This window comes from Muscardinus avellanarius, assembly GCF_963383645.1.
Source record: "Muscardinus avellanarius genome assembly, chromosome: 8".
NCBI classification, from domain to species: domain Eukaryota; kingdom Metazoa; phylum Chordata; class Mammalia; order Rodentia; family Gliridae; genus Muscardinus; species Muscardinus avellanarius.
The window spans coordinates 99,563,728-99,589,197 of record NC_137794.1 but is presented as its reverse complement, the minus strand read 5'-3'; the positions used below and the strand labels follow the sequence as shown (position 1 = coordinate 99,589,197).

The following is a 25,470-nucleotide window of genomic DNA, read 5'->3' as shown; positions in this document are numbered from 1 at the left end:
CTTTGGCTATTCTGGGTCTTTTGTTCTTTCATAAAAATTTTTTACCTCCCCCTCCCCAGTTCAATAAAGACAGACACTGGCATTAAAAGGGATTGCATTGAATCTGTAAATTGCTTTTGGTAGTGTCGCCATTTTGATAATATTTATTCTGCCTATCAAAGAACATGGAAAGTCTTCCAACTTTATTAAGGTCTTCTTCTTTAACTTCCATATTCAGTATTCTATAATTTTCTATAATTTTCTTTGTAGATGTTGTACCTGCTTAGATTTATTCCTATGTATTTTATTTTATTTGAGGCTATTGTGAGTGAAATTGTTTGCTAGATGTCTTTTTAGGGAATTTGTTACTGGTGTATAGAAAAGCTATTAATTTTTATATTTAATTTTGTATCTGGCTACTCTGCAGAATTTACCAGCTCTAGAAATTTCTGGTTGAGTTTTTTGGGTCTTCTAAATATAGGTCTTCATCTGTAAGCAGAGTTCACTTATTTTCCTATTTGTATCCCTTTAATTTCTTTCTCCTACCTAATTTCTCTAAGATTTCAAGCACTATATTCAGTAGGAGTGGTGATAGTGGGCATCATTGACTTGTTCCTCATTTTAAAGGAAATAAATATGGATTACAAAATTATGGGATATGTACACAGTGGAATTCTACTCAGACATAAAGAAAAACACAATTATGTCATTTACAGGGAAATCAATGGAACTGGAGAACATTATGCTAAGTGAGATTAGTCAGTCACAAAAATAAGAAATTGGATGCTCTCCCTAATACGCAAAATATAGGGAGAAAATGGGTCGTAGGAGGAACTCTAGACAAAAAAGGAGATACTATAAATGAGCAAATAAGGTGACCTAGCTGAGGGGATGGGGGGAGGAAAATTCTGTAATGTTCATGTTGTATATTAACAGACATATCAATCACTAAGCCAAACGTGGGAAGGAGAAAGGGGAGGAAATGGGGAGGGAATTGGGTAAGGGCTAATTGGGTGATATGGGGATGTATACCTCCCCCATCTTGTACTCCATTAAGATGTATGACTACAATGCAACAGTAAAAATTTTTTTAAAAGAAATAAATGAGGCTTTCCTCATTCTGTATGATGCTGGCTCTGTCGTGTTATTTTTATGCTGTCAAAGTAAGTTCCTTCTACCCCTATTATTTCACTGTTTTCAACAAGAATGAATGTTGGATTTTGTCAAATGCTTTGTGTCCATTTATTAAGATTTCATGTGAGTTTTGTCCTTAGTTCTATTTAAGTGATTATTTATATTTTCTCACTTGCATATGTTGAACCAACTCTGCAACCTGCAATGAGATCAACTACCAATTTATAATACTAAACAGATTAAATTTATTAAAGAAAACATACTGATGAAATAAAATTTGTAAGGTTATGAAGAATGAGATAAGGAAACTATGATAAGGCTGAGGTCTTTATATGAATATTAATATTTTTGGATAATTAGTTTTAAAGATGCAAAACTTACCATTTGGGTATGGTGTTTCACAAAGAGTTAGGAAATCAACAATTGAATAGTCCATCTCCAGCACAGCAGTACTTTTCCCATGCATTACTGTTAAGCAAGGTCTTCTTCCTACAGTATCATATGACAAACCTCCTGATAAAATAATAAAAGGTTCCCTGGAAATAAAATACATAGTGGGATTATATTTTATTACTGTAAATTTTTTATTAAGTGTTATAAAACTTTATATTCTAAACTTTTATACATCATATAATTGAGTCATATATAGAATTATAAATGGATTAAGTTCAAGGCTCAGGTAAATGTCTGAAAATTATGCTACAACAAAAATGAACATTGGTAAAATTTGATTCTCATATCTCCCTTTGGTGCCTAAAGGTATTAGAGACTTCTGTTCTCTAATAAAAATATCATAAACTTTTCTCTGGATTTCTGCTGATAATTCTCTTGAGTATACTGCTTTTACTTCCAGTCCTCATCAAAGCTACTCAATACAATTTCCCAGAGAAACTCTTAATGCCTTGATATAACCACTGTATGTAATGAACCTACTTCTCCAAGATGCATCCAGAACTGTACTAGCTAAAAATCATCCTTAAGAATTGAGAAGAATCACTCAATTTCTCACAGGCCTAAATTTTTGTATGGAACCTTAGATGCACTTTCAAATCTTAGCTCCCAAATCTTATCACTCATTTTATTACCTAACTTTTAGGTCTAATTAGCCCTACAACTTCATTCATTCATTCTTTCTTCCCCTTCCCCCTTTCTCTTTCTCTGGCATTATTAAAAATGAAATAACTTATATAGAACTATTTTTAAAAACACTTAATTCTATATATATTTTCCTATATCAGAGCCTGAGTATATTCCTTTATCTTTGATTTTATCTGACTGAGACAGGAGGATTGAAGGTTCATACACAGCCTCAGCTACTTAGTGAGACCCTGAAACTTAGTGAGACCCTGTTTCAAAATAAAGAATAAAAAATAGGGCTGGGAATATAGCTTGGAGGTAGAATGCCCCTGGGTTCCATCCTCAATTCCAGAAAAAGAAAGAAGAGGAAGAAGAGGAAGAGGTGGAAGAGGAGGAGGAAGAGGCCGCTGCTGCCACCCTTCAAGCAATGGCAGAAGAGCCAGTGCAAAAGTGAAGAGAAAACTGCCATCCAAAGAGCCTGGGTTGGGGTAGAAGGTACCAGGCAGCAAGAAGAGACACTGCACAGATCCCAAGGCAGGAATGAGCTGGGACACCTGAGGCACAAACACGTCAGCGGGGCAGCAGCAGTGAGTAAAGCCCACGAGGCATCGGATGACAGGATTCCAAATCCCGTGACCTATCCTGCTTCTCCATTAGGATCTCCACATTAGTCTTCCCACTCCTTCCCACTCCAGGACTACCTTAGTTCTGGCATATGCAGTATTTGGACGGAATGTATTCCGTCCAGTATTTTACTTATGACTTTTCCTTGTTTTCTCTTAGGTTAAATTCCTATTCCTCCTTAAAACTCAGTGCAAACAATGTGTCCTCACAAAAAGCTTTCTGACCCAGCTGCCCTCACTGAGCTGGGGCCACTCCTCCACCTTCTGCACACCTCCACTATGCAATTACCAAAGTGAAATATTGTTTATCCCCTTTTCTAGACTTTTACCTAGGTAGGTAACCATATAAAAATGTTTATCAAAACAAAACACATTTTAAATACCACTAAACCACAGCTGAGTTGAACAATGCTGTGCTAGACTTAATAAACTACAAATGTTGGAACCTGGGGCCCAGCACCCCAGGTAATTCCAGCACACAGCCAAATTTGGGAAGTACTGCTAAAAGTACTTTAAAATTTAGCTGTTGTACTATTCTGGCGTTCACTCTGCACAACTAGCATTGCTACGAATATTGTTCACCATCTCCCCATATATTAAAAATTAAAAACCAAGCTCTAAATTGCCACTCTCCGATGCCACTGTCTATATTACTAATTGTTTACATTATTAATCTTTCAAATCTTCAACAGCTTTTTCATATGGGAAGATACAGTATTATTTCAGAGAGAACACTTAACAAGTACATATATAATGAGTACAATTATGTGCACCTTAGCTCTTGAAGGCTAACTGATAATACCTAACTTAAAACTCTAATCTCAACAATGATGAGTACAAAGTCCAAAAACATATACTTACTAAATGAAAAATAATAGTTAATTTTTTAGAAGATTCAACAAATTTTTAAGAATTATATTAGTTTAAATTTCGACTTATTATTACCTAATAATAAATAATGCCTAATTATTATTATTATTATTATTATTATTATTATTATTATTTTGGTATTGAGAATTGAACCCAGAAGCATCCTCCCTCCAAGCTACACCCCCAGCCTTTTTTATTTCTTTAAAATTTAAGATAAGGTATCACTAACTACTAAGGCTGGTCTTAAACCTGAGATCTTCCTGTGCCTCCCAAGTACTTAGGATTACAAATTTTCTGATTTTCACAAAAAAAGTGTAGATTTTGTTGACTACACTGCAATGTAATAGGTTCATGTGAATACCTAATGCTGTTTTAAGTGGCTCCAAGCCTCACATACTGAAGACTTGGTTCCCAGCCCGCTGTGCTACAGGGAGCTAATGGAACCATTCAAAAGAGGGACCTAGGGGAAGATTAAGGTCATGAGGGCATTCCCTAATGGGATACTGGGACCTGGCCTTCTCTTCCTCAACTCACTCCTGAGCTGCCATGAGTTGAGCATTCCTTCTACCATGCATGACCATGATGTGCTGTCCAACCACAGGCCCCAAAGCAGTAAGTCAACTAATTATGGAATGAAACCTCCAAAACTGTAAACAGAATATATGAGGTATTTTGTCACAGTGACTGAAAGCTGACTAACACACATGGTTAAAGTGAAAATCATACTTGTGAAGCATCTTGAAAAAACTGACAAAAAATTTTTTTTGTAGTACTGGGAATTAAACCTTGCTTTCTGTGTTATCTAATCAAAATGGAATAATAAAAAACAATAGTTTCAAAAAACTGACTCTAAGAATAAAAAAGAAAGAAAATGAAATTTAAAATATCAGGAGATGATTAAAAATATTTTTCTTTTTGTTTTTTGTGGTACCGGGGATGGAACCTAGGGGCATTCTACCTCTGAGCTAAACCCCAGCCCTATCTTTTTATTCTTTATTTTGAAACAAGGTCTCACTAAGTTGTAGAGGGCCTCATTAAGTAGTAGAGGTTGGCCATGAACCTGCAATCCTCCTCTCTCAGCCTCCCAAGTACTGGGATTACAAGCATGCACCAACACACCGGGCTTAGGAGTATTTTTCTAATTCATAAGATAATACAGTTTTCAACACTGCCTTTCAACACTTTACTTTTTAGAAACTTTTAAGAACTACTACAATTTTTAATTCATTGCAAATCAATGCTTTGTAAAATAACTATATACACACAAAACCAAATGTGCATGTGCATGCAAATGTTGCAGCAAAGTTGCTAAACCTGTACTTCTGAGTTCTATACTTATATCACAGACCAATTAGCACAGCAATAGTCCACAGGCCACACCTGGAGCAGCTCTAATCTATTAAAAATCCAAGGAAACCCACTAAAGCACATGAAGTTCTTAAAAAAAACATATGGATGTCAACCACTAAACCAAGCATGGGAAGGAGGACTGGGGATGGAAAGGGTAGGGTATGTATGTATGTCTACACAAGTTTTTTATCCCATTATGATGTATGAATACATTGCACCAATAAATAATTTTTAAAAATCCAAGCCTACTAATAATGTCACAAGACTTGGCTTCTCCATCAACAAGGAGGGCAGGGGTGAGAAGCAATGTGAGAATGTCACTGAGGATATCTCACTGCATCACACAATATGCCCTCAACTTGTGTGGAGCTCAGTTTGAAACCACATAACTCTTTGGCTGTGAGTGCCTGGGTAGGAAGGCCAATCCCAGGAACTACACTGACAAAAATGGGGCACAGCTTACTTCTGGCAAGTTTTCTTCAAGACCTTCTTTTTCAGCTCAAAGAGGTAAGAGTAAGTTAGCATAAGAATAAGTCACCAAGATGTAGCACATCCCTTTAATTCCAGTACTTAGAAGGCTGAGACAGGAGGACTGAAGGTTCAAGGGAAGCCTCAGCTAAGGAAGATCCTTAATAACTTAGTGAGACCTTATTTAAAAAAAAAAAAAAAAGGTAGGGGGCTGGGGTTGTAGCTCAGATGCTCCTAGGTTCAATTCCAGTATGAGAGGGAGGGAGGGAAAGGAGGGAGGAAGTGAGGGGGAATGATGAATATAAAAAGCACAATGGGTCAAAGCAGAAGCTTCAGCAAGTCCACCTGTGTGTTCAATCCCGTCTCTACTGCTTTATGTCAATGTGGACTGAACAATTTAATTGTTGAAGTAATTTCTCTAATATCCACCTCAAAGATTGTTGTGAGGATTAAATGCTATATAAACTGTTTATTACAGTACTTGGCAAAAAAATACATTCTCATTAAAAAGAATTAGCATCACTGCTATGATGCTAATGGAATTTCAGCCATTTCCTAGTTCAGATTTGTACCTTTGCCAATGTTAAGAGAACTACCAGGCAGATAGTAGTGATCTTCAAACCACATTTCCCAGTGAAAAGCCCTAATATTTTTTCATTAATACCAATAAAAAGATTTAATGTATTTAGACAATTGGTTACTTTAAAAACCAATTTTAAAATAACATCTATTTGAGTGGATTCATACATTATAGTAACGGAGTAAATTGCTAAAATCTTAATATAATTTTATGTTAAATGTGTTGGCAATACAATTTTCATTATGCTGAATTGTTATAACAATTGGAGTTAATTTATATCCTTTTAGGAACAACAAAAAAATGTGGAATCGCAGTACATTTCCTTTTGCATAGCTCCTCTTAATTGCTCTCTAGTGTACAACAGTAATGCGCAGAGTGCCGTATGTGGGTCCCAATAGATTCCCAGCACCCTTTAAAAAGATCTTTAAGGTACAAACCATTTTCATTATGATATTAGGACATTTCTTGATTTTTCATTTGTTGGTATCTGCAGTGATGACCAAAAATAAGAGGTGGATAAATCTCTTGACATGTCAGAACAAATCAAAGCAGAGGCATGTAATTGAACCAGCCAATATATTCTGCTTTGCCATATCTTAGAGAGGGGTCTCTCTCTCTCTCTCTCTCTCTCTCTCTCTCTCTCTCTCTCTCTCTCTCTCTCACACACACACACACACACACACACACACACACGTCCTTAATAAGCAGTAAAAATGACTAATTTTAAATCTTGACCTGTGTTGACAAAGTGAAAGAAAGTAAGCATAAAACATCTATGTATATAAAGTTCAACAATTTTTACAACAGCACTTGTATTTTGAGTGTATCAAGTAAACTAATCACTAATATTACTACTTGAAAGACTGGATGGATAACAAAACATTATTATTTAGGCAAGGGTAACTGATATTTTCTCAAAAATAAGTAATATCTATCATTTTAAGAAAAATAACCAACATATTTGTTTACTATAATAAAATCTAGGCTTTTGGGTAAAACATAAAACTTTGGAAAACTGTTATCCACCACATCAAGTAATGATAGGCTCCCAAAACTTAAAGACTTTTCTAATATAATTTTGCTGGGCATGTTGAGAACTGAATTAATATTTATATAATGAAATGTATAAAAATGTGAAGATCTGAATAATTCACTAAATCAACATATATCTAAAGGACTAATGTAGTCAGTTATAGGACCAAACATGGGCAAAAGGCTCATTTGGAGTGTAGGAAGAACAATGGACTTTAGTACACAACTTTATTAATATTTAGATTCCACACAACAACTTTTAAAGATGATGCCACTTATCAATTTGGTATAGTATCAGAAAATATTTATTTGAAAAGTATAATTATGTATCTGTCTAAAGCTGGACTTTATTCATATATTTCATAATTAAAACAACATATCACAATGACTAAGAGTAGAAGCAGATCTGAGAACCAGCCACAGTTTATTATATTAGACTTTAAAGTGATTGGTAAAGCAGATCCACTTTCTCAGTATTTTTTTATTTTTAAAAATAAAGTATTGCCGGCCGTGGTGGCACATGCTTGTAATCCCCGCGCTTGGGAGGTAGAGACAGGAGGATCATGCAGGTTTGAAGCCAGCCGCGCTGGCTTAAAAATAGGTCTGGGAGTGTACCCCAGAGGTAGAAGGGCTTCCAGGAACCCCGGTACCCCCCCCCCAAAAAAGTGAAAGTATTTGCCAAGCGTGGTGGCACACTCTTGTAATCCCAGCATTTGAGAAGTTGAGACCGAAGGATCATGGTTCATGGACACCCTCAGCTACTTAAGTGAGGCCCTCTGTAAATCAGTGAGACTGTTTCAAAACAAAGAATAAAAAATAGGGCTAAGGGTAGAGCTGGGAGGCAGAATGTCCCTGGGTTTCATCCCCAGTACTGTAAAAAATAAATCAATAACATAATTTTTAAAAACTTATGTGAATATATAAAGATTTTTTATTAAAATAAATTAACATTTTAAATGATAAGTTTATTTCTAGTAAATATAAAACCCACATAAACAAAAGTTCTTTGGAGTTCTCAATAACCAAGATTATAAGAGGTCTTGAGTTCAGTTTCAAGACGGTGAGTATATAACCCAAAAGAATATGCACACTGGAGAATATCTGTAGTAATAATAATTACAATTATAAGGTAAGATTCTTATTTCAGCTGCCATTGGAGAATTTACTAAAACATTAAATTTTTTCCTAACATAGATTTAGGTTTCATTTTTAGAATGGACACACTACTGTACATTTTAAAGCATTTACTTATTTTGGTATTAAGATTAATTTTTATTCTATCTGAAAATAAAATTATTTGTTTTACTTTTCAAATATTTCTAAGACAAACTTGAAAGGGAGGTAAGCCATCTCCAGTTCTGCAGGTCAAACAAAAGGTTGGGAAATACTTTTGACATCCCGTAATACAGAATGTCTTAACGTGGAGAACTTAGTTTCTTACTGTCTGGTTCTGTTGCTAGTGAACACCACTAATCTCACCTTTTTCTCCGTTACCCGAAATAGTGAAAAGAAGAGTGGATATTAAGCATCTTCTAAACTGTGGTCTACTGCAATATTCAGCAATCTTTTTTTTTTTTAATTGGAAGATTCTCATGCCTCCATTTACTAAAATAATCACGACTCACTTTGCATTACATAGTAATCAACAAAGATAATTGGTCTTTAAAATTAAGTTTTCTCTCTCTAAGCATTCACTAAGCAGCGAGTCCGAGTGCTTGAAGGTAGGAAGAATGAGCTCTGTGCATGCTTGGAAGAGGTGGTGCTGGAACTTGAATTTCATTCCAATTCCAGATTTGAGGTTTAAGTTCCTTCAGTTCAGGCTGCTGCAATAACTCTGAGCCAATATGTGGTCTCCAGCAGGGTCAGATGCATACCCTCTGCTGAGGAAGAGTAACAAGGCCGGAGGCCAGGGAGAAACATGAGAGTGACTATGCTGGGGCTGAGTGCACACCTTCCTCTTCACCTCATCCAGGTAGCAGAATCCAGCAGCTGCTTAAAGTTTCTAGTCTGCCCTAACAAGGACAAAGCATGTTAGACTTAGAAATGCTCCTGCTGTTAGCAGAAGTCCTGTTGGAACATATATACAAGGGGCGGAGGGAGGAAGCAGGTTGTGATCGTGCAGGAAAGTTGTCCTAAGAAATACATGAGTGTAGGAGTAAAGGGTGGGTTGTACAAGGAAGATCAGTAATTATTTTAAAATGAGCATATGTATTTTTATTAACGTTTGGTTAAATATAGATTATTACAAGAAGGTCAACATGATAAGCCTAAATCTACTTAGAGAGCTAACTCAGGCATTGTCTTATTTGTAGACTAGATCAAACCACCTGTCTTGTCAGTTCCAAGCTTTTAGAATAAATTAGACCAAAAGAAGAAACTGTTGTTTTTGTATACCTACAGAATTAATTTATTGTTCTTAAAAACTGGATTTTTCATTTTACCAGTCTCTGAAAAGTCCAGATGCTTAGTAGATGTTCAACAAATGAGTTTTAGGTCAGATATGCTTAAAATCTTAACATTTCTAGAAAGGCTTCTTTCACTAAATAGTGTCATCTTAGAGGGAAAGTGGTTTGTTTTTTAAAAGCTAGGGAAGTCCTTCACTAAAATAATTTGAACCCTTGATTGGGAGCTAGAGTTTGAATCATAAGACAAATGGCAGCAAAATGACATTTATAGTCCCATGGTCTATTTTAGAAGGCCGGTGATGTCTGAAAGAGAAGTGTTTGAGTAGTGGTGTTGGGAAAGGAGATTGTGGGGATTTGTAAAATTCCCTTTACATTGTTTCTCTTCTGGGTCATGGTAAAAAAATAAATTATCATCTCTAAATGGCAAAAAAAAAATCTGTAGCTATAATAAATGGATATAATAATTACTGAAGTATTATATTAAATGTTTTCATAATTAATATTGGCTTTATATTTATTAGAATTCTACTAGTACCATGCAAAAAAATAAAAAAATGATATTCTGTGATCCACTGGCCATTTACACAGTGGCAAATATTTCTGGAAATGCTGTGATTTTTTTTCTCACACTACCTATACTTTATTTAATATCACTCCTCTAAGATCTGAGATTTAAAAGACTATAGCCACAATTTGGAAATAAAGGTAAGAGAAGAAACCATGAATCTAAAGTCATGCCTTAATTAGTTAAAAAGAATTATGGTATTCTCTGTAACCAATAAAGCCTGATAGCTGTAACAGAAGTTACTATGACGAAGTTGTCATGTCTAAGGCAACACAGTTTTTTTCTACCTGTGCTTTGTAAAACAGGGCATCAATATAGAGAAAGCAAAACCCACACGAAGCATCAACTGGTAGACTTATTCAAACAACACTAGGCCACCAAAATTATGGTCTGGGACTCTTATTTATTATATGCATACTATGCAGACTGGTCAGAATGCATGAGACTGAGAAGGATACAACAGCAAGTAGTATCAGTCCACTGCTTTGGAGGTTCTCTTGTATTAATGAGAAGATATAATAATGTAACAATTAAGGCACTGTTTAAAATTAAATGTAAGACCTTTAATGTAGTCCTTGTCAAACTGAATTAATTTCTGATTAAATGGGCTACACATAATCTTCACAGTGTTCCAAAGCTCATCTATAAAACAATACTGCACAGTGTTCAAAATCATCTACTGCAGACATTTTAGATGGGTTCCCTCCCTGCCTCTAAAAACATGCAACATGTATCATACAAGCTAATATCAGCATACATCATTAGCAGCCAATAAAAGTAATAATTAGTGAACTATATTATTTTATCTACATATGTATCAAAAATGAAAGCTTTTTGGAGAAGAAAAATATAGATAAGGCAAATAATTATGAAAAATTTATTCTTAGAATAGTTTTGAACAATCCATATAGTTTTTTAAATGTACCAGATAATTTAGGTTGTGAAGGTAAATCTTTAAAAAAAAAAATTATGGGGAAGCTCCTTACTTTTAGTTTACATTAGAGTGCTTATATTTAGAAAGACTTAAATTTCAGGGGATGACCTGGTGGACTAACAAATTTACAAGATAATCCAGTACTTGGCAAACCTAGTGACCTATTAATCAGTATGTTGATTTTTTCCTAACCTATGCCACATGAGAAAATATTGTGGAGTCAACCTAGGTTCAAATTCCAGTCCTGTTACTTCTTAGAACCAACTTACTTAACCTGTCTAAACTCAGTATCTATGCCCCTAAATGGAGATAATAAAAGTACCCATTAACAGTGTTGTTGCATGGATTATGAAACAATGCATTCATTGCATAGCAAAGTACCTGCTATATAGTAAGTGAATAATATATGGTCACTTTTTTCTTCTCAGCATTTAAGAACCCAAACCCTCTATATAAAATTCTTGAGTTCAAGATATAAGATGCTGTGTTTAACTCATTTTTCTTGACAATTTTTTGAGGTAGCTACTACTATTATTCCAATTTTATAGAGAAAAAGGCACAGAAAGAAATTACAATTTTAATTCCTCACATTCAGCAACACTCTGCTTGGAGCTGGACAATCAGAAGTGAAATGAGTATGCCCCATATTTTAATCAGGCTTAACTTTTACTGCACCTGCTATACATTCAATGATGCTTTAAGTACATTACAAAAGCACCTAGTCTAGCCATGAGAGCATCTAGGATAAGCTTAAGGCAGTAAGATTTAGGCTAAGCTATAAAGGATGTGCCTAGAATAATTTCTAGGTAAAGAGAAAAATATACAGAATACCTTTAGGTGGTGAGGATGATATTCTAAAATTTCGTGATTTTCCAACAGAAACTGATAAGCACATTCTGTTGTCACCAGCCTAGATACTTGTGAGGAACGGGGAAAAAGGTGAGAGCTGCTTAGTTTACTTTTAGAGTGTGGTTCTATTTTACTTTTAGAAGGTGGTTCTATTCTAGCTTGAAAATGATGATGGCAGTAGTTCTCAATTTTTTTTCCTTTTTTTTTTTTTTGTGGTACTGGGAATTGAACCTGGAAGTATTTTACCTCCGAGACTCACTAAGTTGCAGAGGGCCTCACTAATTACCTGAGAACCTGCAATCCTTCTGTCTCAGCCTCCCAAGAACTAGGATTAAAAGCATGTGCCATCACACATGGTTCAGTAGTTCTCAATTTCAACATTGAAATCTAGGGAACTAGTTTAAAGAAAGAAACTGTGGAATTAAAAGAAAAACAATTTAATTTATTGAATTTCATATCCCAGGTTTAAACAATAAAGAAAATTGAGAAACTGAAGGAGACTGTTACAAGAGGTGATCCCATGGAATTATTAAATAGCATCTACAAATGCCTACAGAAGAAGAAAGCATAAAATTTCTAATCCTATGAAAGAAAAGCCACTGCTTGCCATCTCTTCTGAAGAAACTGGAATTCATAAATATTATATAGAAGTGAGAACTGAAACAGATGAAACAAAACAAAGAGATAAGAAATATTCCCTAGATTTTTGTCTTTATTGTCAATCAATATTTGTTAAAATAAATTGATAAGAATTTATAAGGTAATTAATATTGTTAGCTTAAAGATTTAAATAATTCATTTTATGATATATGATAAATGTTATTTTTCTGGTTTGCTTCTTTTTCTTACCATTTGTTTCTTATTTTAATTTTTCTGCCACAGAACAAACATGATAAAAACAAATTGGTGGCAGAAGGTTTCCTAATAATAAACTGTTTCTCAAACACTTATACACTTCTATGTTCCAGGCAATGAGTAAAATATTTTGTATACATAAGCATTTCATTAATTCATTATGACGACCTTCTGACCAATTATACATGCATGTCATAAGTGAGGACACTGAAGTCAAAGCAGCAAAATAATTCCATGCCAAAATTCACACAGTGAGAGATGTCAACGTCAATTAAGTAGATGCTACAACTCTTGAAGTTCATTAAACCTATTGTCTGAACACAATCCTATTGGATTGAAGGGGAAGGCTAGAGGAGATGAAAGAAAAAATTTTATGATTTTTTTTTTTAGCCTAGTGACTTTTTTTCAAAAAAAGGCAGGGAAAGGTTAGATTACAAAAACATATTTAAAAAAATAGGAATGGGACAGTTCTAATACCAGTGTTCACAAACTAATATATATCCACTTGCTCCAAATTTCAGTGCCATCAGAATCACCTGCAGCTCCATTAAAAAGGATTGCTGCCCCCCTTCCCCACCCCAAGTTATGATTCAGTAGTTGGGAGAGGTGTGGAATCTGAGATTCTGCATTTATTTCTTTTAAAAAGTTTTATTGGTGTATTATAGTCCTACAATGGGATACAAGATGGTAGAGACATACATACACATATCACCCAATTAGCCCTTACCAATTTCCCACCCCATCCCTCCTTCTCATGTTTGGCTTAGTGATTGACTTTGATATGTTTGTTAAAGTACATCATGTGCATTAAAGAATTTCCCTCTTCCTCCCTCCCATCCCCTCAGTTAGGTTGCCTTATTTGCTCATCTATAGTATCTCCTTCTTCATCTAGAGTTCCTCCTATGACCCATTTTCTCCCTAGCTTCCACATATTAGAGAGAGCATACAATTTCTTATTTTTTGTGACTGACTAATCTAACTTAGTATATTGTCCTCCAGTTGCATCTATTTCCCTGTAAGTGACATAATTGTTTTTCTTTATGGCTGAGTAAAATTCCATTGTGTACATATCCCATAGTTTTGTAATCCATTCATCTGTTGATGGTCAGAGGCTGGTTCCATAGTTTGACAATGGTAAATTATGCAGCTATAAAGATAGATACACATGCATTAGTTTGATAGTTTGGTTTCCTTTCTTTAGAGTAGATACCCAGAAGTGGTATTGTTGGATCATATTTTAAGTTCATTCCCATTCTTCTAAGGATCCTCCAACCTGTTTTCCACAGTGGTTACACTAATTTGCAATCCCACCAACAATGTATTAAGAGTTCCTACTTCTTTACATCATCTCCAGCATTCGTTGTTGTTGTGCTTTGAATGATTGCTATTCTAGTTAGAGTAATCTCAGGGTAGTTTTGATTTGCATCTCTCTGATTGCTAATGATGCTGAACATTTTTTCATGCATTTATTGGCCATTTGAATTTCTTCAATCACACTAAACATAAATGACCTCAAATCCCCAATTAAAAAGACATAACGTGGCAAAATAAATGAAAAGCCAGAACTCATCTGTCTGCTGCCTGCAAGAAACACATCTTACAAGTAGAGATAGTAACAAAATAAAGGTAAAGGGCTAGAGCAAGGTTATCCATGCCAACAGAACTCAAAGACAAACAGGAGTAACAGCTATGATATCAGACAAGTTAGACTTCAAGCCTGAGTTTATTAGAAGAGATAAAGCAGGTCATTTTTACTGGTAAAAGGAACAATCCAGCAAGAAGAAATATAAAGTAAACATTTATCTCCAAACATAAATGCAGCTACTACCATAAAAAAAAATCTCCATGACATTCAGTAACAATAATACTGGGAGACTTCGACACCCCTCACACCATTGGACCGACCTTCTAGGCAAAAGGTCAGTAAAGATGCCTCAGACCTAAAGAACACCATTAATCAAATGGATCTACTAGATACATATAGAATATTCCACCCAACTATAGCAGAGTTCAGTTTTCTCAGTTGCTCAGGGAACCTTCTCCAAAATAGATCACATCCTGTTACACAAAGTGAGCACTAGCAAATTTAAAAAATGTGACATAATTTCCTATGTCTTTTCAGAATATAATGGAATGAAACTAGAAATCAACTATAAGGAGACCCAGAGAAATCACATAAACATGTGGAGACTGAACATCACACTGTCGAATGAAGAATGGGTCATAGAAGAAATGAGGGGTGAAATAAAGAAATTTCTAGAAACAAACAAAAGTAGAAATACAGCATATCAAAACCTATGGGACACTTTAGAGCAATATTAAGAGGAAAATTCATAGCACTGAGTGCTCATATAAGAGGAAGAGAAAATAACCAAACAACCTAATGACACGCCTCAAAGTTCTTGAAAAACACGAACAATCTAACCTCAAAGCCAGTAGATGACAGGAAATTATTAAAATAAGAGCAGAAATTAACAAAGTAGAGAATAAAAAAATTCAGAAAATCAACAAAACCAAAAGCTGGTTTCTTGAAAAAATAAACAAGATGTATAAATCACTATCCAACTTAACAAAAAAAGAGAATCAACCCAAATTACAATGATAAGAAATGAAAAGGAGATTCTGCATTTATAATAAGTTCTCAGCTAATGCTACTGGTCCAAGGAGGACAATTTGAAAAAAACTACACTATGTTATATAAATTTCCTCTCATATATCCATGGTAAATAAAACTACATACTTATCCTGAGTAACTAGAACATAAACAAAAGGGTTCCTCTGGAAGTTAAAGAGATGTGGAATTAAAAAAAAAAAGTTCAAAAGATCTCTCTCTCTCCCTCCCTCCCTCCCTCTCTCTCTCTCTCTCTCTCTCTCTCTCTCTATATATATATATATATATATATATAGAGAGAGAGAGAGAGGGGGGGGGGGGGACCCAGGGGCATTCTATCTCTGAGCTACACCCCAAGCCCTATGTTTTATTCTTTATTTTGAAACAGGATCTCATTGAGTTATAACGGGCCTCACTAACTAGCTGAGGCTGACCACTAACCATGATCCTTCTGTCTCAGCCTCCCGAATGCTGGGATTACAAGCGTGCACCACCACACCAGGCTTTCCTTTATATTTTTAAATATAACATTTGATATATACTATATATTTGCAAATATATGTATATAATACTTAAATTATAATCACCCAATTCTCATACCTATTTCATATAGTGATAACTGTCTTTAAATACAACTGACAAACTTTCTTTTAATAATAAACTATATTTCTGTAATTGTAAAATATGCTTATGAGATTTAATTTCTGAAGTATATATATAACTTTCATAATTAATAGATAGGTTAAATTTTATATCTTTTTCCTTCACTGCTTATTCCACAATTTTCACAATTCCACTTGTGAATGTACACTACTATTTCCAAAGAATAATCTACTATAAGGATGAAGTTTGACAAGTAAAATAATTCAGACTCTCCACAATACACAGAAAAAGTACAAAACAGAAAGAACACATAGTATTCTATTCAAAATTTACTAATTTTATCTTTTATTAAATAGAGAAAGCATACAATCTAGGACTAGGCTAGAACATTCCAAAGTAGATATTTGAAAATAATGATCAAGTAGTCTCCCCTACCTTTTGAGTAATTGCATACAATGAATACTGGCAATGTAGTAAAATCTTACCCAGATCTTGTCGTTTTGTATTCCACCTTGAGGATGGGTTTGCATGGCTCTGGCTTCTTCCCGTCCTTTAACTGTTTTCCTAAAATATATTTTCCTGCATTAAATTCTAAAATTCTAAGTTACTCTTAAATTCTTATAGTTCACAAATCAAAGTGAAATATAATGAAATTCACTATGAAACATTTTAAAGTGATTTTGAAAGAAGTATTAATACAAAATAAGATATGTTTTAAATGATCAAGCAAAATTACTATTTAAAATTCACTAATGAAAAGCAAAACAAATAAATTAATAACATATCATAAAATTCTAAGAAAATGAGTGTTCACAATGTTCTTAATAAGAGATAAGGAAAACAAAATTTCAATTTACTAAATGAATATAACTTTGAAAATACCAAGACTTGAGAAAAATAAATCTAAATCAAATTTTTACTCAAATGAGACAGAATATAAAATTAAACACTATGCTAATAAATTCTCTTAAATTTATTCTCCTAAGGTAAAATTCATTCATTGTAATGCCCACAAGATTACTAAAATATACCAATCTCTATAGAATGTCAGAAATGTATTTTATCAAAAATTTTAATTTTTGTAAAAAGGTTTATGATTTATTTCTAGATGTTTACAGTCAAAACTACAAAAAAACTCAAAAAACTAAGATATATTTTCTGTCCTTTCTTAACATTATTACATTTCTCTTGGCAAATCACCAAACTTGGGAATGCCCTTAGGAGTCCTTGACATACTCCTACCCTAACACCTCCCATCTTCTATCACAGATTTATTTTTTCCACTATAGCACTTATCGCACTTTAATATACTTTATATTTGCTGCATCTTTTTCTTGTTCTGTTTTTGCTGTCTGGCAACCAACAAGAATGCAAATCCAGACAAGAAAGCTTTTTTAGTGTATGTGGGTACTTTCTATTGTACCTCTGCTTGGCAGGTAGTGGGAACTTAATAATCATTTAATGCGTGAACAAATTAATAATTGTCTCCTTGAAATAAATTCCTAAAAAAGATTATCTGGGTAAAACTATATTGTAGGAATGCTTATCAATTTATATGTCAATTAGTAGTCTAAGAGAGTACTTTTGTCAAGGGTCAGTCATCAGAAAGAACAATTATAAATATAGATGTACCTCATATCAGAGTACAAAAATGAGAAAAAACTGACAACAATAAAAAGGAAATAGACAAATCAAAAACAATAGTTGTAAACTTCAATACCCCATTTTCAATAATGCAGCAGATAACTGAATAGAATATTGACAAGAGAGGATTTAAAGAACATAAAACTACCTAGACCTAACAGACATCTATAGAACATTCCACTAAGAAAAATAGACATCTCCCCGAGTAAACAAAAACATCTGTGGAACAGACTGAATGCAAGACAATAAAATAAATTTCAGTCAAACTTACAAGAATACATACAAAATAAGTTCTCAAACCAAACAAAATTAAAAATCAGTAGCAGGGAAAAAAATGGAGACACTTAAAAAAAGTGAAAATTAAACAACCCATTACTAATAACCAATGGGTTAAAGGCAAAAGTCAAAATAAAAATTCAAATATACTTTGAGATGAAAAAAATGAAACAAGCCTTTAGCTAGATGGACCAAAAAAAAAAAAAAAAAAAAAGAGTCACATCACAGAATCAGGAAAAGAATTACAAAGAAATATATAAACAAAATGCATGTTAACAAATGAAATGGTCAAGTTCAGAGAAAGACATAATTACTGAATCTGACTCAAGAGTACACTGTGAATAAACCTGTACCTATTTAGAGGTAGAGGTAGGTAGTGGGTGTTACCTGAATAGACCTGTGTACATGTCTTTTTCACTTTGAACCTCATTATGATGTATGATTACAATGCAATGAAGGTATATAAAATATGAGTAAGTAAGCCTTCACCTTTTAAAAGCAGCAACTGTACTCTTAAACATTTATTCTATAAAAACAAAAGTACCAGTTCCTAGGAACATGTATAGGGATGGGATGGTTATGTGCTGCATAATTTGTAGCAATTAAGAACTAAAGACTAACTAAATGCTCATTAATTTGGAATAGAGGAGTAAACTATGATACAAACTATTAGCTATTACATGGTCATTAAAAAGAAATTGGGAGCTATGACAGAAAAATAGGAAGAACTTTCTTAAAGTATAGTGATTAAAAAAGCAACATGCACACTAAGTGATGTTGTATGCACATATAAATGTATCAATTTAAGCCTCATTAATGGATTAATTGAACCAATAAAATTCTAAAATAAGAACTAAAAAAATAAGAACAATGTTAAAAAAGACAAATCTCAATTTTAGTAATACAATGACCAGAAAAAAATACCATGTGTGCATATGTCTGTATTAATACATATGATTTTAGAAAAATACCTATTTTGTTAGAACATCTTACAGATTTTTGACAAGGTCCACTTGATATGGCAGGAAAAGAAATTGGGGCGCTAATGTGAGGAAAAGCTGAGGGGAAAGAGACTGGTATGGTACAATATCATTTTTATATCATGACATAGGTATTTGTGTAAAAAAACTATTTGTCTTTTTAGTCATTTTTCTCTTTAATTTTACACTTCGGATTGTTCTTGCCCACACCAAAATTACACCCCCCGTTCCTCCACTTTTATGTACCTGATTTATAGTTTCATTTACTATATTTATTTTCTGAATGGTGTCTTCACATAGGGAAGTTAAAGTGTCAATCATCTAAGTGCTATTTTAATAGCTTTACTGGGTTGCAACTACCAGACAAGGAAGTGCACACAAGTTTAGAATGTCATAAGTTTTGACATAAATATGTCCCTACAGTCACACTGACTGAGCCACTATTATTTCCCCACTGCTATGAAATGCCACCTTTATTATATTAAAATTTTATAAGTATGTGTCTATTAACTAGTAATGAAACATCTAATCTTGTCTTAATTTAAGGTCCTAGGGGATCAACACTTTCCCCACCTTATGAAGAAATGATGTTGCAGCCGAATCTTGAATGTCCAAGAGGCAACCCAATTTTAAAGAACGAAGAAGGTATTAGTGGTAGTGAAGGAGAAGAGAATATCAAACAACTGGAAAGGACCATGTGGGAAAAACTGGATTGTGGAAGTGGGAAAATTAATTGAAAATATATATATAGGATAAGGTAATGTAAATCGGAAAAGTAGACCCTAGTGTTGCACAGGGAACAAATTAAAATTTTCAATCTATATTCTGCTCTGTTCAGAAACATACGATCTTTTAATAAAAAATTAAATTTTTGTTCATGAACACCAGCAGATCTTTGTCCTTTCTCTATCAGACAAAACTCTATGGAGTAGTAAGTAGTCTGATATAATTTAGAATAAAAAAAAACTTTACATTAATCTTCAAAAATTATTGTTGTACGCTTTTTTATGAAGCAAATCATTCAGAAGTAACTCATTAGCTTATTTCTACATTCAACACCAATCTTTCAATGGCTGGATCAATTTTTTTTAAATGTCATTTGATGATGTGTTAACTAAATCCTTGCAAGTCTAAGAATGTACCTTAAACCCTGGCTAGAAATGAAAATTTTAGCTTTTTTGTTTTGCTCAATAGTTTATGTTGTTTCATTGTATGTTAGCATTTAAACTTATAATGAAGTTTAAATCCACTCATTATTATTCGTTTGGAGTTAACATTTCCTTTTTTGCTCCCTAAAAATTCTAATGGAGAATTTTCATTATCTCTATCAATAAAAGTTCGTTTTTAATAATGACAATCCTTGTTAATTTTGCTTAACCAGTGAGTGCATTTGATCAGAATATTCGAACATTTTTCTAACTCAATTATTTACTATATTTATTTATTTATTTATTTATTTATTTATTTATTTATTTGCAGTATGGGGCATTCTACCTCTGAACTACACCCATACCCCCATTTTTTATTCTTTATTTTGAAACTGGGTCTAAGTTGTGGAGGGCCTCACTAAGTAGCTGAGGCTGACTGCAAACCTGCGATCCTCCTGCCTCAGCCACCTAAGTACTAGGATTACAAGCATGGGCCACCACACCTGGTGTTAACTCAAATATTTTAAATTATGTCACTGATTATTGCTCCTGGTCCAGAAAAGTTAATTAATCTGTAACCCTAGACTAACCATCTTCTAAATGAAATCAAATAAGGCATCAGATATGATTTTATAAGGAACATATAAATTGAAGAATATTTAGATCACCAGATTTCTTTCATTTACCACTAGATGTCACTACACTTAAGTACTAAGGCCACTGGTGAAGCAAAAACCTGTGCTGCTTCTTTTAACTACCCCTGAATTGCCTTGACAAATCAATGAAAAGATTTGAATTACAAATCTGACTAATGCACATAAACCTCCAGGCCACGTGGTATTTCTTGTGGTATTTCTTGTCTTTACTGACCCTTGTTTTCCTGATCCCTTCTCAACCAGCCACAGTGAACTGATCCAAGCCCTACCGACACTAATTAAACCACGTATGCATGTCCCTTTCTTCCTATTTCCTCTGTCACAACTGAAATATTGAGCACTTATTTATTAATGCAAGAGCTTCCTAATTGGTCATCCTCTTCTGCCCTGAGATCACCTGATATACTACAATAAAAATGTTATTTACAAGATGTAAAATTTGTTTTTTTTTACTGCAAACTTATTTACTAGGTCTCCATTATAAAGTCCAAATTTTTCACATACTTGTATAATCTTGCCTTTATACATGTGGCTCTATTTTCATTTCCCACTACTTGCTCAAAGAAATCATAAACTGATTGTATTCGATTATTAGCAGCTTTAAAATATATATATATAAAACACACTTTTCTTTGGTACTGGGATTTAAACACAGGCAGTCTACCTCCAAGGTACACCTCCAGCACTATTTTAATTTTGCAACAAGGTCTCGCTAGGTTGACAAAACTTGCTGAGGCTGTCCTCAGACCTGAGATTCTCCCATCTCAGCCTCCCAAATACTGGAACTACAGGTGTGTGCCACCACAACATTTGGCTTATCATTTTGCTTTTGATTACATCTTGCACCTTTTCTTCCTCACTGAAATAACCTTGCTAAGTGTGATGGTGCATGCTTGTAATCCCAGTACTTGGGAGTCTGAGACAGTAGGATTGCAGGTTTGCAGCTAGCCTCAGTTACTTAGTGAGGCTTTCTACAACTTAGTGAGACCCTATTTTAAAATAAAGAATAAAAATTAGGGCTGGGGGTGTAGCTCAAAGGTATAATGACCCTGTGTTCAATTCCCAATACCGCAAAAGAAAAAAAGAAAACCTTGTCCTGATCTTTTCTATAATACTCCAGTTCACATGTCTTGAATTTGTAAACGATTACTATACCCTTCACCCAAAACCATAAACAGAACTTCTTTGTTTCATTAACACTTACCACAATATTTATAGTTATAAATTTATGTATCATTTCATTCACTTGACTATAAGCTCTTCAAGGGCAATATATTTTCTGTATTTAATCTCCGGTATATAGGAAGCTGTCAATAAATGTCTATTGAATGGGTACAGATTCACTTAAAAATGAAGGCCACTGACAAGTTTTGTTTTGCCAATTAGAAAGTAGGACAGAGTTCTACTGCCACAATTGTTACACTGTGCTTATGTTCTCAGTCCAGAGTAGCTCTCCAATATGGTAGCCAGCAGTCACAAGTGACGAGTACATGAAATATATCTAGTCCTCGTTGAAATGTGTTGGAATGTAAATACATGTTATAGTCCAAAGGCCTGATACAATAAGAATATGTATATCTCCATCTGATATGTTTGATTACATGATAAAGTATTTTTGCATATGAGGCCTAAAGTTCATTATCAAATTAATTTTACTTGTTTTTAATATGGTTCCTAATAAAATTACTCATATAACTCTCATTACATTTCTACTAGAATAATTTTCTAGAAAATAAAGTGCTAAACCAGAGAACCATATTATTGATTTTAATAATACTAATATGAAAAGGGGCATGCTTGTAATCCCAGTGCTTGGGAGGCAGGGACAGGAGGATCACACAGGTTCAAAGCCAGCCTCAGCTACTTAGTGAGGCTCTCAGCAATTTAGTGAGACCCTGCTTCCAAATAAAATGTAAAAAGAGGTCTGGGAGTATAGTCCAGAGGTAGAAAAGCCCCTGGCTTCCACCTCCAGTACCACAAAAAAAAGAAAGAAAGAAAGAAAAAAGTTTCCCTAATTATGGTTTACTTGTTGATAACAAGATTGATGGAAACTCATTTTAAAATGTCATTCGGTATTGTGGATAGCTACTGATTTTGACTGCCTAGTCTCTTCATTTCCTTAGGAAATCATATGATTCTGGTGAAGCTGACAATCACAGAAAATCTCATTCTGAAACACCATCACCAGCCTGAGCTACAAGGGAGACCAGGTGAGGCTCAGGTCCAGCAGATTCCGTAACAAGGTTGCAGCTTCAGGGTAAGAATGTGAGTCATGCTAGGACTATCAAAGTTACTTCCTCCTAAATAATGAAAGCCTATCTGCCATAAGAGAGAGAGCAAAATAAAGAAGCAGCGCTTATCCTTTTATTTACCATACATAAATACAGAATCTGCAGTCCATCAAAGTGAAATGGCTTTGCATAGTCAGTGTATGAAGCCTAACTCTACTTAATTACACATATTCACAAAATCTTGAAAGTCACCTCACTGAATTTTGTCATTTTATATATAATGATACTAAATCTCCAAGAGAATAGAAATGATCTCCAGAATGTATTTATTTCACCTGCATCAAAGTTAGAAGTAAATTCCAGGTTGACTAACTGTCAAGGAAAAGTTTTTGGACATTCATCAAAACTGAATTAAAGAAAGCTATCCCTGTTGATTATTTTAGGTAGTCAAAAATCAGTGTTCTGTAGTGTAAGGAAAAGAGTCCAACTTTAATTCAGTGTTTCCAAAACTTCTTTGATCAAACAAAGGCTTCTTATACCAAACAAGTCATCAATAACCAGTAGCATCTATGAAATGTATTTTGAGGGGCACTATTTCAATTTATTCTAGAGGTAAACAATTACAAGTGAGGAACAATTTTTCTTAGGAAGAAAACAATTTCCAGAATTATGCTAATTAGAATTACACATAACACTTAATTCCCAAGTACTTTCACTTACATATGCTTATTTGATTCACAATCTAGAAGTCTTTATTACATATTAGAACCAATAAATATTTATTAAATGAATAAGTAAATATAATCCTCACAACTATATGAAGAGACTCCATTAAGTTCCATTATTATCTCTATTTATAGATGAGAATAATGAGGTTCAGAAATGTCAACTTGACTTCCCGAAATTCACAGAGCCATAAATTATGGAACTAAAACTTAACCACAAGTCTTCTAGCTTTAAAATCCTATTAGATTGATATAATATTAATGTCTCATGAACATATTTTTCAAGGATAATTTGACTATTTTAAACACAAAATATGGCAACATTAAATATCACAGTAAAGCACTAATAAGAGTCCTAAAACAATGAGTTCCTGGCTATCAAGGTAATACTGCAAATGCTTTTTAGGACTACGAGACTTGAACAGCCATTAGACAAGGTTTAAGTTTAAAAAAAGAAAACATACTAAATTTCAAAGTCTGGCACATTAAAAGTAATTTCCAAAAATGACTAAATTATATTAATAGCATGACAATACAATAGAAGATAGCAATAAAAAAGAACTAAATTTCAATATATCAGATAGTCAATATTCTGAAAATGATGTATCAAAAACATACATGTATATATACATACACATGCATATTATCATACAATATATGCAAAAATATATTTTTCATTTTAATGTATCAAAATGGACTTAGTTTTGCCATGAAACTCATCTGTCAATATAAGTTTGTTTGTTAGGTTATCTACCACCACCAAAAAAATAAGAAGAAAGCTTTGGAAGGTTATTTACCATTAACAGTAAACTATGAAGTAAGCAATATCATTAGAACTTTTGAAAAAAATTAATACAAATATGAATTTATATAAAATTTATAAAATTATTTATATAAAACCTTATGAAATAAAATGTTTGCCATCTATAATTATATTATACAGTAAAGGCCTTTCTACTTTTTAACACCACAGGGGGGGAAATCTACTTATATTTTGTTTGGATTCTAATTTTGAGATAACATAAATCAAATACTCTTTGTATTATTAGTTTAAAAATAATTTTATATAGTAACCATTTTCTAAGACACTACAAACACTGAAGACACTTTTTTAACTTTCTAATATCTGCTCTCAAAAGCTTAAAGTTTATAATATAAAAATAATTAAAATTAGATGGAAAACCATCATTTCACATAGTCATCCAAGAAACATTAACAGATGTCAAAACTATATAGGGTAAGAGTTTGAAGGGGAATAGTATACAGTCTCAAAAAACCTAATTAAAACCAAAGTACTTATTGATTGCACATTTAATAGAAATATTAATTTCAAAGTGAAAAGAATAACAACAATAGGAGACATAGCACAAAAAACTTAATCAAAAGATCAGGATATAAGATGTTACCAATATGAAAAAAATTAAAAACCAAGCTCCATTTGAAAAGAGACAAAAAGAATTTATCAATCTTACTGGGATATGCTGCCCCAAAAGTGCTACATGAACCTAATCATTTTCCAAAGAGGACACACTGGACATCTATAGTAATACATGGATACCCATGTTCATAGCAGCACAACTCAAAATAGCCAAATTATGGAATCAATGTAGGTGTCCAACAGATGAATGGATTACAAAATTATGGGAAATACACAAAATGAAATTCTACTCAGCAATATAGAAGAACAAAGTTATGTCATTTGCACAAAAAATGGTAGGAGCTGGAGAACAGTATGCTAAGTGAGAGTAGCCAGTTACAGAAAGTGAAAAGTCATATGTTTTCTCTAATCTGCAGGAACTAAGGAGTAATGGGGATACCAGAGGGACTCCAGATAATGGAGGAGAAACCTCATGGAGCCAGGGAGGTGAGAGTTCA

At 33.6% G+C, this 25,470-nt stretch overlaps 1 protein-coding gene across 4 annotated transcripts in view; it reads right to left on the bottom strand.

Annotated features, from left to right (window-relative positions):
• Nucleotides 1-25,470, bottom strand: part of STXBP5 (syntaxin binding protein 5) — a gene marked incomplete at both ends in the record, with an annotated part of 167,040 nt that overhangs the window by 64,483 nt on the left and 77,087 nt on the right. For all 4 annotated transcript variants that reach the window (XM_080700550.1, XM_080700551.1, XM_080700552.1 and 1 more), the window contains 2 exons: nt 1,495-1,649; nt 16,421-16,499. In XM_080700550.1, coding sequence (XP_080556676.1) covers nt 1,495-1,649; nt 16,421-16,499 — 234 coding nt within the window. The remainder of the gene's footprint in view (nt 1-1,494; nt 1,650-16,420; nt 16,500-25,470) is intronic.